Here is a 13,599-nt window from a genome sequence, read left to right on the forward strand (position 1 = left end):
ATTATTAACAAAAAACACCTGCAAAGGCTTCCTAAGCATTTAAAAAGGTCCCTTAGTCTATTTCAGTAGGCTCCACAATCATGGGGAAAACTGCTGACTGAGAAGGCAGTCATTGACACTAAGTAAATGCAAAGTAAATTTTGCATTTCATTTGGAAATCAAGGTCCCAGAGTCTGAAGGAAGAGTGGAGAGGCCACAATCCAAGCTGCTGGAGGTCTCGTGTGAAGTTTCCACAATCAGTGATGGCTTGGGGAGCCATGTCATCTGCTGGTATAGCTCCATTGTGTTTTATCAAGACCAAAGTCAGCGCAGCCGTCTACCAGAAAATTTTAGAGCACTTCATGCTGCCCTCTGCCGACAAGCTTTTTGGAGATGGAAATTGAATTCTCCAGCTGGACTTGGCAACTGTTCACACTGACAAAAGTACCAATACCTGGTTTAAAAACAACAGTATCACTGTGCTTGATTGGCCCACAAACTTGCCTGACCTTAACCCCATAGAGAATCTATGGGGTATTGTCAAAAGGAAGATGAGAGACACCAGACCCAACAATGCAGACGAGCTGAAGGCTGCTATCAAAGCAACCTGGGCTTCCATAACACCTCAGCAGTGCCACAGGCTGATCGCCTCCATGCCATGCTGCATTGATGCAAAAGGAGCCCCAACCAAGTATTGAGTGCTTTTACTGAACATACATTTCAGTAGGACAACATTTCGGATTTTGAAAAACATTTTACAAGCTGGTGTTATAAAGTATTCTAATTTACTGAGATAATGACTTTTGTGTTTTCATTGGCTGTAAGCCATAATCATCAACATTAACACAAATAAACACTTGAAAATAGACCACTCTGTTTGTAATGACTCTATATAATATATGAGTTTCAATCATGGGCATGTGGAGCACTGAGTATTCACTCTCCTTAATAGCGGGCGAACAGTGTCAGCAGAGGCCGCAGCTCCTGCAGTTGCTTGGCGGCCACTCGTGCCTGCTATTGAAGAGCATAAATATTCACCCCTCTCCATGCCCATGCTCTTCATGGTCTTTAATAGCGGGCACATGCGATCGCCCAGCAGCAGAAGGAGCCGCGGCTTGGCTGACACTGCGCATGCTATTGAGGTGAGTGAATAGTCACTATTCCCCACGTCCATAGTCACGCCGGGACTATGGACGTGGGGAGCAGTGAATCTTCTGGCAGCTCATCTCACCGTGTGAAGGCGCATGGCAGTGACGTCATACGTGGCTCACACTGTGAGATGAGTACTGGCCACAGAGGGAAGGAAGGTGAGTAGTATAGTTTATCTTTTTGTGTGTAGTGTGATGGGCATGAGTGGTGCCAAGCTTACCAGGAAAAGGGGGGCCATGCATACCAGGAGAAGGGAGGAGGGGTGCCATGCATACCAGGATGAGGGATGAAGGGTGCCATGCATACCAGGATGAGGGGTGCCATGCATACAAGGATGAGGGGTGCCATGCATACAAGGATGAGGGATGAAGGGTGCCATGCATACCAGGATGAGGGATGCCATGCATACAAGGATGAGGGGATTGGGGTGCCATGTATACCAGGCAGGATTGTGGAGTCGGTATAAAATGGACCAATTCTGACTCCTAAAATATATAATAAATTGGGTACAGTAGTTCAATGCAGTTTGTGGGGAATATTTTTCATAAGAATTTGGGAAAGTTATGAAATGTCCTATAAATGTCTGTCCTATTCCTGATCTAAGGGTCTAGACTTTTAGCTGAGATGAATCTGTGCTACAGTAAATTTATCACTTAAACATGAGCCATGTATGAGGGAGTCGGAGTTGATGTCTGTGTCATGGAAATTGAGGAGTCGGAGTTGGAGGTTTGGCTTACCGACTCCACAGCCATGATAGCAGGATGGGGATGAGGGGTGCCATGCATACAAGGATGAGGGGAGCCATGCATACCAGGATGGGATGAGGGGTGCCATGCATACCAGGATGGGGGCCACGTATAACAGGAAGGGGGGATATTAGTACAGAATTGGGGGACATTACCGCTATAACAGTGTTAGCAGCAGATGACCTCCCCCATAACAGTGCATCGTAACAACATTTTTTGCTTAAATTTTTTTTTTCCTCCTCTAAAACCTAGGTGCGCTTTATGGTCCGAAAAATACCGTAACAAATTAAAGCTGCACTCTGAAACTCTATAATATGTAACATTGTAATCTCCCAGTCCTCCCAAGACCTTCTTCTCTCCTCCACACTTATTCGTTCCTCAACCAATCGCCTCCAAGACTTCTCCCGAATATCCCCCATCCTCTGGAATGGACATCGAAAGGACATCGGAAGGTACGTATAATCTTTTTTTTTATTTTTTACCATTCTTATTCTTTTTTTTAACTAACTTGGTCACACTACTATAAATCCATGCCGTCTGCATGGATTCATATAGTGTGACCAAGTTGTCAAGCACAAGTGATGCTAAAATCGCTTGGAAAAGCGCTTGATAACCCGCATGCAGAAATGCATGCAAAAACGGTTGACAAACGCTTCTACCTGGCGGGAAAAACGCATGTAAAAACCGCATGCGATTTTCCTGCCAGGGAGAAGCGGAAAAAATATGCAGCATTTCTGCATCGTGGGCACATAGCCTTAGAGTGCAGTGTATGATAATTACTGGTGTGGAAATATGTTCTATACATCTTCATGTGGTAGATAAAACACCTAGAACAGAAACAACCTCATATATATGTATGCAATACATTTGTACCATATGTGAACAGACTTTTGCAGTAGTTGTGAAGTTAGGCAAAGTAGTCAATAAAATCAGGTTGATGTATACTACCTAACAGTAGAAAAAATAAAAAACACAACAGAACGGCAACAATTGTCAGATATAGATAATGCTGTGCCTCCATACGTTAAGGACCAAACGGATGCCCAATGAGAGCCCTTTTGGTATATTTCTAGCCAGCATACTTTTAGATCCCTCAGCCTCAACTGTATTGAAAAGTTTGCAGTATTAAAAAAAGAAAAGATTATTGCCCAGTTCATATTTGTCTTCACAGTCATAATAATAATAATTTTCTAGTTATACATCTGCAGTCAATTGCAGATGTATAACTCTTTAGGTATACATTTATCTGGGTAAGGGACTGGCTAGGACTAAAATTGCAAGTCACATTGCCTTTTTTTTACCCCCTGCTCAGAGCGTGCCCATTAGCTGTGAAGAATAAGACTGCAGAGTGGGAAACAATTGACAACAAATTTGAAAGGCTTTAATACTAATTTAAGCTTAGCTGATGGCTGAATCCAACTTTGGAACACAATTTTTATTCTCCCAATGCACATAAAATGAAGAATGAATCAGCTTCTTATGCAGATATATGTAACAGACAACAAACAGGCAAATGCTGCAGTTATATTCCTGGTCGTCTGTTTCCAAAACATCAGATGAGATAGGAAAACATTGGAGATGGAAGAGAGCATGACTACAGGATCAGACTATACAGCATTTGTCTGTAGTTTCCTACCCTGGAGATCTGTATAAGAGCTGTAGTAACTTTTTGTCCGGATTGCACCACTCATGGTGTCCTAGGGACGCAGTAAAGAATGCCATAAAGAATCAGGGACATGCTGGGCTGTCAGTAGTGTGAGTGACAGCCCAACACAGCCCAACCACCCAATCTGGCCGGACCTGCTGGGTTTCCTCAAGGTGTCACCCGTTCAGTGATTTCCTGGCTATTTAGCTGGCTGACAATGGTCAGACTATTGCCAGTTTCAGCTTTGCTCGGTGGTGTTTGTGCCTTGTGCTTAGAGTTATGCTATTCTGATCTTTGTTGTCTGACCTTGGACTTTGCCTTTTGACTATTCCTCTCTATTGCCCCTTTGCCTTTGACATACTCTGACCTTTGCTGCATGACCTTGGACTTTGCCTTATCACTATTCGTTTGCCTTACCCTATAGCCTTTGATGTGCTCTCCTGGTATTTGCCCTCAGACCCTCTGACTCTTTTGTCTAATGGCTTCTCCATGAGTAGTGACGCAGTGCCACACTTTTATTTAATCCTTACTGAAAAAGTTGTTTAATGTCCATTTTAGATTTATTGGGGTAATACATGTGCTTTTCCCCTAGCATGTCCAGAACGAGAACTCATTTTACACTAAGCAGTATACATTTCATATCTTTAATGACATGGTAGCAATATATTCCCATACCTTGACAGGATGTAAATATCCGTCCCCACTGTGTAGCGTTCCTAGAAGTTCTGGACTGCCACTGCCAGAGTTTCCAGGAGTTGTGGACTGATGACTGTGGCTGTTCTCATCTTCTTCCTGGAGACTACGGGTAAGATGTGCAATGTAGGTGGTGGCAAGTATGAGAACATCCAGTTTTGAAAGTTTTGTATCTGGAGGCACAGAAGGCAATGTTCTCTGTAACTCTAGAAAAGCGTGTCTCAGAGTTTGCACGCGGGTTCTTTCTCGGGCAGCATTGGCAGCAGCAGGACGACCTCCCATGGTACTTCCTCCAGCTTTTGCAGCTTCTAATTTTCCTTTCCCCAAGGAAAGATGTGAGCCTTTCTCAGAGCCACCTGGAGATTCTTCTCTGCTGTGTACAAGACTGGTCACCAGAGGGCGCTGGACTTTCTCCACCATAGCCACACTGAGTGCTTCAAAGATAAAAGAAGTCAGTTGTTAGTAGCTCATGAGAAATATGGGCCCATATTTACTGTCATTGGGACAGAATTCTTGTGCAAGTTGTTCCTTCTTGTGAAATATCAAAACTATTAAGCGCTCATTAAGACGTCCAATTTTTTCACGTACAAGAAAATTGGACTGATTATTCTGATCAGAGAGGGATCAGAGTGTGGTCCGAGAGTCATCCGATTTTTCGTACATGGAGAGATTAAAAAAAAAAAAAAATCCTCCACCTTTTCCAATCTGCCAGTCTGTGAAAATTGGAAAGCACTAAGAGGTCATCAAAGTTCGGTCTGATTTTTTCACGGACCCACAGACTTGCATGGCCGATTTTGATCCAACCCTCGGATCAATATCAGACATGTCTGATATTTTTTGTGGACCACTCAGTCTGATGAAAAAAAACAGGACATGTGAATGGCCCCACAGACTGTCACAGGTATGAGTGCTATCCTTGAACGAATAGCACTCGTACACAAAAATCGGCCATCTGAATGAGCCCTAAGGGGTTCCCCAAGAGGCAGGAGAGATGTTTGCTCTGTGTAGGATAGGAGTCCTTTTTTCCTTAAATGAGATCCTAATGCCCCATTTATCTGCACTACTAACATACAGTTATATGAAAAAGTTTGGGCACCCCTATTAATCTTAAGCTTAATGTTTTATAAAAATTGGTGTTTTTGCAACAGCTATTTCAGTTTGATATATGTAATAACTGTTGGACACAGTAATGTTTCTGCCTTGAAATGAGGTTTATTGTACTAACAGAAAATGTGCAATCTGCATTCAAACAAAATTTGACAGGTGCATAAGTATGGGCACCCTTATCATTTTCTTGTTTTAAATACTCCTACCTACTTTTTACTGACGTACTAAAGCACTTTTTTTGATTTTGTAACCTCATTGAGCTTTGAACTTCATAGCCAGGTGTATGCAATGATGAGAAAAGCTACTTAAAGTGGCCACTTGCAAGTTGCTCTCCTGTTTGAATCTCCTCTGAAGAGTGGCATCATGGGCTCCTCAAAACAATTGTCAAATGATCTGAAAACAAAGATTATTCAACATAGTTGTTCAGGGGAAGGATACAAAAAGCTGTCTCAGAGATTTAACCTGTCAGTTTCCACTGTGAGGAACATAGTAAGGAAATGGAAGAACACAGGGACAGTTCTTGTTAAGGCCAGAAGTGGCAGGCCAAGAAAAACATCAGAAAGGCAGAAAAGAAGAATGGTGAGATCAGTCAAGGACAATCCTCAGACCACCTTCAGAGAGCTGCAGCATCAACTTGCTGCAGATGGTGTCACTGTGCATCGGTCAACTATACAACGCACTTTGCACAAGGAGAAGCTGTATGGGAGAGTGATGCGAAAGAAGCCGTTTCTGCAAGCACGCCACAAACGGAGTCGGCTGAGGTATGCAAAAGCACATTTGGAGAAGCCAATTTCTTTTTGGAAGAAGGTCCTGTGGACTGATGAAACCAAGATTGAGTTGTTTGGTCATACAAAAAGGCGTTATGCATGGCGGCAAAAAAACACAGCATTCCAAGAAAAACACTTGCTACCCACAGTAAAATTTGGTGGAGGTTTCATCATGCTTTGGGGCTGTGTGGCCAATGCCGGCACTGGGAATCTTGTTAAAGTTGAGGGACGCATGGATTCCACTCAGTATCAGCAGATTCTTGACAATAATGTTCAAGAATCAGTGATAAAGTTGAAGTTACGCAGGGGATGGATCTTTCAGCAAGACAATGATCCAAAACACCGCTCCAAATCTACTCAGGCATTCATGCAGAGGAACAATTACAATGCTCTGGAATGGCCATCCCAGTCCCCAGACCTGAATATCATTGAACATCTGTGGGATCATTTGAAGAGGGTTGTCCATGCTCGGCGACCATCAAACTTAACTGAACTGGAATTGTTTTGTAAAGAGGAATGGTCAAAAATACCTTCATCCAGGATCCAGGAACTGATTAAAAGCTACAAGAAGCGACTAGAGCCTGTTATTTTTGCAAAAGGAGGATTTACTAAATATTAATGTCACTTTTCTGGTGAGGTGCCCATACTTATGCACCTGTCAAATTTTGTTTGAATGCAGATTGCACATTTTCTGTTAGTACAATAAACCTCATTTCAAGGCAGAAAGATTACTGTGTCCAACAGTTATTACATATATCAAACTGAAATAGCTGTTGCAAAAACACCAATTTTTATAAAACAATAAGCTTAAGATTAATAGGGGTGCCCAAACTTTTTCATATAACTGTACAATAATGCCGCAGCTCTCTGGCTTCCACGATCTGTATTCAGTCCTATAATCATGGGAGTTTGCAGTACACGGCATGACCCCCACGTAGGGGCACAATACCACACAAGAGTCACTGATGCACGGAGCCTTACAATTTGTGTGACAAAGTGAACTTAGCTATTACAATCCAAAGAAAAGGCCATTGTTAAATTATAGCATTAAAGGAGTTGCCCATCACACAATCCAGCACTTCTTTAAAATTGTAACTTGTTTCATAACAATAAATATCCAGAGATAAAAGCCAGCGTAGAAAAGTTGTTGTTTATGTGAATATTTATCATTATGAAATAGAGACGTTACAATATTAAAGAAGTGCTGGATTGCGTGATGGAATTTATCCAATTTGCTTGATGTCCTGCCGGGGTGCAGGTTCCTTGCGCTCCTCTGATAAGGATGAATGGCTGAGAACTTTAAGTTAGTGCCAGGTAAGCATGTGTCTCAGGTTACTTAGATATTGATGGCCGATCCGTAGCTGGTCGCCACTGCGGCTGGATGTAACCAGTGTACGGAGTCAAAACATCAGAGCTCTGTACACTCGGTAGAGACCACATTCACGGAGCCGAGCTGCGGTGCCTGAGAATGGCCGCTCTGCAGTGCAAGGAGCTGCACTGTCCCAACCCAACATACTGTTCCCATTTAATTGTCAGAGTTTCAAAGAGCTGATCAGTGGGGATTCCAGGTGCCGGACCCCCACTGCTCTGGTCAGTGGTGGACACAGACAGAAGAGGGCTCCTGTGCAAGAAAAGTATATGGGCCCCTTTTTGTATCTGTGACAAAAGCTGCTTACTGCTCTGGAGGTGGAAGTTGCCCCCTTACCAATTAGGCCCCTGCACAGGTTGCACCAACAGTTTATCCGTACCTGGACCTGGTATTGATGGCTTATCCTACGGATGGATCAACAACAGCTAAGTAGTGGACGACCCCTTTATTCTTCACATTAATTAAGAATAAAGTGCTTATAAACATGCCTGAAGATGGTAGCGGATGAGCATATGAAAGATCATTTGAGTTTAACCCAGAATACTCAGATGATTTTCATCTAATTTCCATCCGTGTGCCTTTTTTTTTTTAACATCCTTGTGGCGTCAGTTTATGATCTGTTTTCATGTGTACATGACCAAACACAATGTTTTCTAGGTTTATAGTAGAAATGTATCTAAAAATCGGATGCAACATGGATGTTGTGTGAGGACTGTTTTTTTTTTACTCACCTATAGACTATAGTCATCTGATTTATGCAAAGAAAGTAGTGCACAGCGCGATTTTTCTTTCTCACAGACAGTCGGATCGAGAGAGAAATCGCCCATCTGAACAGCCCTATGTGGTCAAAAATTGGACGGCACTCGTCCCTGTTATACGCTCTTTGCAGGAGCCCTACCTTTCAATAATGTAACGTAACAAGTCATTTTTAGATGTTCATTTCATATTTGTATCTCATCACTTTTCTTACCTGGAGATTTTGTGATTGAGGTAATGTGAATAAACAGATAAATGACCGTTCCATACCAATGTTTCCAATTGCTCGGCGCTGTAAATTACAGTCACACACTGTTTAGCTTGCGTATATAGGATACACAAAGTGTTAATAACTTGTTAACATCAATGTTCAGTGATATTGAGAAGTGGCAGAGAAAGGATTCCAGTCTCATGGATCTGTCACCATCACATTTACACCGTTGTATTATTGGGCAGATTAACGGTTTTATTATTTTTTTTTTCAGATTACAAAAGAAAAGGAAAGATTTAGAAAGAAGCCAATGTGAAAACTCAGGGTCCTTGTGACAACCTGATGAAATGTGTACAGACCTTGCATGAACTGTTTATTCTAATCTGATATTATCAGGGGATAAACCCTCAGACACTTCTATTGTACAGGTAACAATCTAGAAAGTGGGGATCATAATCCTTACATAAAATCTGTGGTTTCATAGGTAGAAAATTCACACTATGAACTGAAAAATTCTACTTATTTTGCAATTGTTTTTTTTGCCATTTTTAACGCATTCTTTGCAGCACTACAGGCAAAAAATGTATTTAATAATAAAATCAGTTTTACATGCTCTTTCTTTGATAATTTTGACTGTTTTTAGTGCATTTATTTTTTATAAATCTGTTCTATTACCTGTGCTATTTGGGTATGTTTTTTATTTGATTCATAGATTATATAATTCAAAGATTCCTGATAAATGAGTCATAAAAAAAGTAACAACAAAAATCCTAAAAAAATAAATACATAAACAAAACCACAATACACATTAATGCAAGTACAAACAACACAAATGAAAAATAAAATGCCACAAAAATGTGTGTGTTGTATATAATATTTCCCTATTGATCTTCAGGAAACATCTAGTTGCAGAAATGCCAGAAAAAAAAGCTATTAGAATCACAGAATTGTTATTTTTCTGGGTGGATTGGAGATTTTTTTTTCAGCTGCAAAGAACCCTCAACATGAAAATCCAAATTGTACTGAAAACAGTTTCGGTGATTTTTGTGGGGGTCTTCCCTAGGGTTTTTTGTCCAAACACAACATGCTCTAAGTGGGTTTTTCTTTCATGCATTTTTTTCCTTAGGTTTCTAAAATAGGAAGAAAAAATAAGTTTTTCTAAAAAAAAATATATAAAATGTGCATAAAAAGTGACAAAAAAAACGTAAAAAAGAATAACAATCATGAGTGTAAGGGAAACATTAAAACCCTTTTATACAATCTTGTTTACATGTGAAAGTGTGTGCACAGGAGAAATGTGAGAAATGAGGAAAGTGACTGAATGTACAAGTTCTAAGCTCCGGCACTTGGCTGTTCGCTCTGCTGGTACCTGTAGTTCCATCTTCTCCAGAGGCTGGAGCATTACATTTATATTGATGACCCATATTACACAAACAGTAACACAATCTGGTCCATGAAGTCGTACCTGAAGGGCACATTACAGTGACAAGAACTCCCTTACTGAACGCTGCGTTTTATATCTGGAAACCCTCAGATGGATATTTCATACAGAATAACATATGGACGTTCACATTGCGCTCCTTCTTTATGTCGCAGCCGCTGACTTTGTGTAATTGGGGCTTGGACTCTTGTGAGGAAATTAAGTGCAAATCTGTTGTATTATAAATTGCATAATAAATTGTGGATCGCGGTGCCCGGTATGTCACAGCCCGATGTATACTCCAGGAGCTCCCCGGACTGCCGTCCCACAGTGGTCATCCCCTGCGTCCCATCAGCCCGTCCATACACTTATACAGCCGCCATGTGTCATTATCACCCAGCTCTGTATACAGCACAGTATAGTGTGATGTGTAGCTGCACACAGATAAACTGCACACAGATGACATCATTCTGTGCTGCTTTCCATGTAATTAACCTGCTCATCATAGTAGTTGCCAGTGTGTGTGTATGGCAGGGATGCCAACCGTCCAGAAATTCCAGGACGATCCGTAAAAAATTGATCACTTTTTTGCTCTGTCCATAAAAGAAAAAATTAAGGTGTCCATAATTTTTTTTAAAGATGAAGAAACTTTTACAGATTATTTTGCCTATAATTATCATCATTTTACAGATGACCGTGAATGCGGCTGATGTCTTCATATCAGAATTATGGGCTGTAGACATGGATCACTGATAAATCACTAAGATTATTATTGTTTTTTAATGTCTTCATAAAAAATATTGTGTAGCCGTAATTTTTTTTAATAAGCTGTCCGGAAAAAATAAAAAGTCAAGCTGGCAAGTATGGTATGTGATATATACCTGTACACTGCATGCATATGTCTATCTTTCTGTGTGGATATATTTATTTATATTATATATATTATACATATAGCTATATAGCAAGAGGCAACACTCCAAAATATAATATATATGTATGCACATATATCTTTCTCTACACACACTATTATCTATATTATATCATTAATACATTATATATCATCCTGCTGATTATCAGTTCGCATCTAGTTCTATTATCCTAGAAAAAAAACATAATTTTTTTGGTTCTTTAGTAAAAGAACAAAAAATATAAACATAAATTGATGCAGCCTTGTAGTGCAGATATACAGTCTGCATGTCCTAATACTAAATGGGAGACATTCTTTACATGTGTATAGGAATAATAAATGAATGCTAGTTGGACCATGGAGGTATCGAGGTATCAGACGTCAGACTTCTATCCTTGTTTTTCATAGACCGATCTCCTGCCTGTTATAGTCTATGGGGCTGTTCACATGTCTGTGTATTTATTTTTGCTGACTGATTTCGATCCGAGTCACAATATAACTCTCCAGTGAAAGTCTATAAGTCCATCAAAAAAAATGGATGCCGTCCGTGTTCTGTCCATTTTTCACTGTTGGATATGAGGAGGTTGAGAATCCTCCATCATTTATTTTTTTGCATATGATAAAAACTGATGAAACTCTGTTGGTAAAATCTGACACTGACCAAATACTGATCAAAATCCAACTTTTTTTTCTTTTTTGCATACCGGAAAAATCACTTACATCTGAATGAGAATGAGGCCTGATACTAGACATAATATTTCACTCTAAAGTTTTTCCTGCCAATATCTACTTTATATTCACAGGTAAACTTCTATACCTACGTCTGTACATCTTACCGCATAACATCATTTCACACACAGCATTAATGACAAAACTACTGATGTCAGGTGTAAGGGAAAGCAGAAATATACTGATACAACTTCTATCCCATGATAATAAGTAACAGGGGTACCTGGATCCAGATGAGAATCCTGCAGGCAGCCAGTAGTGTGTGATGATGAGGGTGATGGTCCTCTTATGTCCCCCTGGATCAGATGATCATGGGATCTAGTAGGGGCTGGCAGTCCTTAGCAGATCTGTCATCACTGGACGCAGCAGCTGTCTGTGGGGTTGTTGTCGCCACTTCCACTCTCATCCACACCAAAACCCCAGTAGAAAGGGAGGTGGTCCTGCCTGAGCTCATGTGCAATGTTCAGATTGTTGCCTGCCTATTATTCACACTCCACCCACATATCAAATGACCTAAACCAGTCATGTTCAAATCCAGCATCCAACGTGGGTCTCTGCAGAGCCGGCACTGAACTCACAACTTTAGGAAGCTGTAGACACAAATATTTGTCCATTATCAGATAAACATTCTGATATCAAGAGTCATCTACAGGCCTTATATTTTACTCTGATCATATATATATAATATTCTTATAGACGGAGTAGAAAGATTTGAGCATATCCAGAACTGATGTAGAACAAATAATCAGTGGGCAGAATGCTTAGCATTATTGTAAATGGAGAAAAAGTAAAAAAAAATCAGGAATCAGATATCAGTTGTGCAAAGTTTCTGAGACCTTCAGTTATAGTAGACAGGAGCGCAGCTTCATAACACAATGGCTTTTACTTTTTAAATAACCTTTATATGGCAATTTCTGGTAAGACTATGGACTTGGCAGATTTGAGGCTCGCTACAGGCATAAAGGCTCATGCAAGTGGCTGTATAAGAGTATGTGCACGAAAAAAGTTTGGCTGAGAAAATCTGAAGTAAATCCACGGTTTTCAGTGTCATTTTCAGTACTGACAAATTTCCGTTTTTGACGCAATTTTTGAATCAATTTTTACATTTTTTTCAGCCTTTTTTTAGGATATGTTCACATATTGAATGAAGATTTTGGAGTAGATTTTGCTCCAAAATCCAAATGAAAAACCCTCTAAACATGCTTTGTGTTTGGTGCTGATTGCAATGAAAAAACATGTCTGTAGTGCAGCTTTTACCCACCAGTTATTTTATGGCTAAGTTCCAGTATTTCGCGCTTTTTTGATGGTGTAGATTTCCTCAGCATTTCTGCACCAGTTATGTCACTTGTGTTTTTTCATTGCATTTTTATTGCATTTTTTTTCATCTTTGTCTCCTTTTGGTATGTCATGTTTTAAATAAAACTTCTTTGTTCTGGATATTACCTGTTACTTAGCTTTAATAAAATTTTATTTATAAAGTCGTTTGCAGATCACATGTGATTTAGCGCATTTCTGCTGCGGAAACGCACTAAAAACTCTTCTGCATTTTAAAGCTGTGGATTTTCTCCCTCTCATTCAAGTCTAGGGTGAAAATCCACAAATGAAACTCCTAGTCACCGCGAGTTAAATTGACATGTTGCGGAATTCAAAAACGCATCGCAGATCATTTTACATTGCGTAGAAAAAAAACACAATGGGCTGGAGATTTTTTGTGCAGCAAAAATGCTCAGTGTCAAAACCCCATCAAATACTCATCGTGTGAACTTAGCCTAATGGAAAAGGAATGCTAATTTTTTAAGGCATTTCTATCTCAAAAAAGCTCCAATCGTGCCAAATAAATCAATAGAAGCAGAAAAAAATGCTCTATTCATAAATAATTGAAAAAACAAAAACGCCTTTTTTATTTACTTGTTTTTGGGGTTTTTTCAAAACACATCCTAGAGCGATGTTTATTAGTAATGGTTGCTTACTATTAATGGCCATGTGTGTTCTTAAAAAAACATGCAATCATTAATAATAGGCAAGCTATTAGCAAATCATTTTTAGTGAGCAATATGTATATTTGACTTTTTTGGAGCACTAATTGTATATTTTTTTTCCGTTACTATTCATCCAATTTAT

General features: G+C 39.9%; 1 protein-coding gene across 1 annotated transcript; it reads right to left on the reverse strand.

Annotated features, from left to right (window-relative positions):
- Positions 1–2,781: 2,781 nt before the first annotated feature.
- TCF24 (transcription factor 24) lies at positions 2,782–11,991 on the reverse strand. Its single transcript, XM_073676966.1, has 4 exons — positions 11,702–11,991; positions 4,195–4,646; positions 3,511–3,571; positions 2,782–2,822 (listed from the first exon to the last, which is right to left on the reverse strand). The coding sequence occupies exons 2-4, from the start codon at positions 4,630–4,632 to the stop codon at positions 2,782–2,784; spliced, it is 540 nt and encodes a 179-aa protein (XP_073533067.1). The 5' UTR covers positions 4,633–4,646; positions 11,702–11,991.
- Between the last annotated feature and the right edge of the window lie 1,608 nt (positions 11,992–13,599).

The sequence above is a fragment of the Phyllobates terribilis genome, unplaced genomic scaffold, assembly GCF_046119375.1.
Source record: "Phyllobates terribilis strain yellow unplaced genomic scaffold, ASM4611937v1 Scaffold_4__5_contigs__length_816908805, whole genome shotgun sequence".
Taxonomy (NCBI): Eukaryota; Metazoa; Chordata; class Amphibia; order Anura; family Dendrobatidae; genus Phyllobates; species Phyllobates terribilis.

Coding starts and splice junctions, on each gene's coding strand:
- TCF24 (XM_073676966.1), bottom strand. CDS start 4,632: ATGGTGGAGAAAGTCCAGCGCCCTCTGGTGACCAGTCTTGTACACAGC. Junction 3,572..4,194: donor GATATTTACATCCTGTCAAG/GTATGGGAATAT, acceptor CTGCGTCCCTAG/GACACCATGAGTGGTGCAAT. Junction 2,823..3,510: donor CTCTTATACAGATCTCCAGG/GTAGGAAACTAC, acceptor TTCTACTGTTAG/GTAGTATACATCAACCTGAT.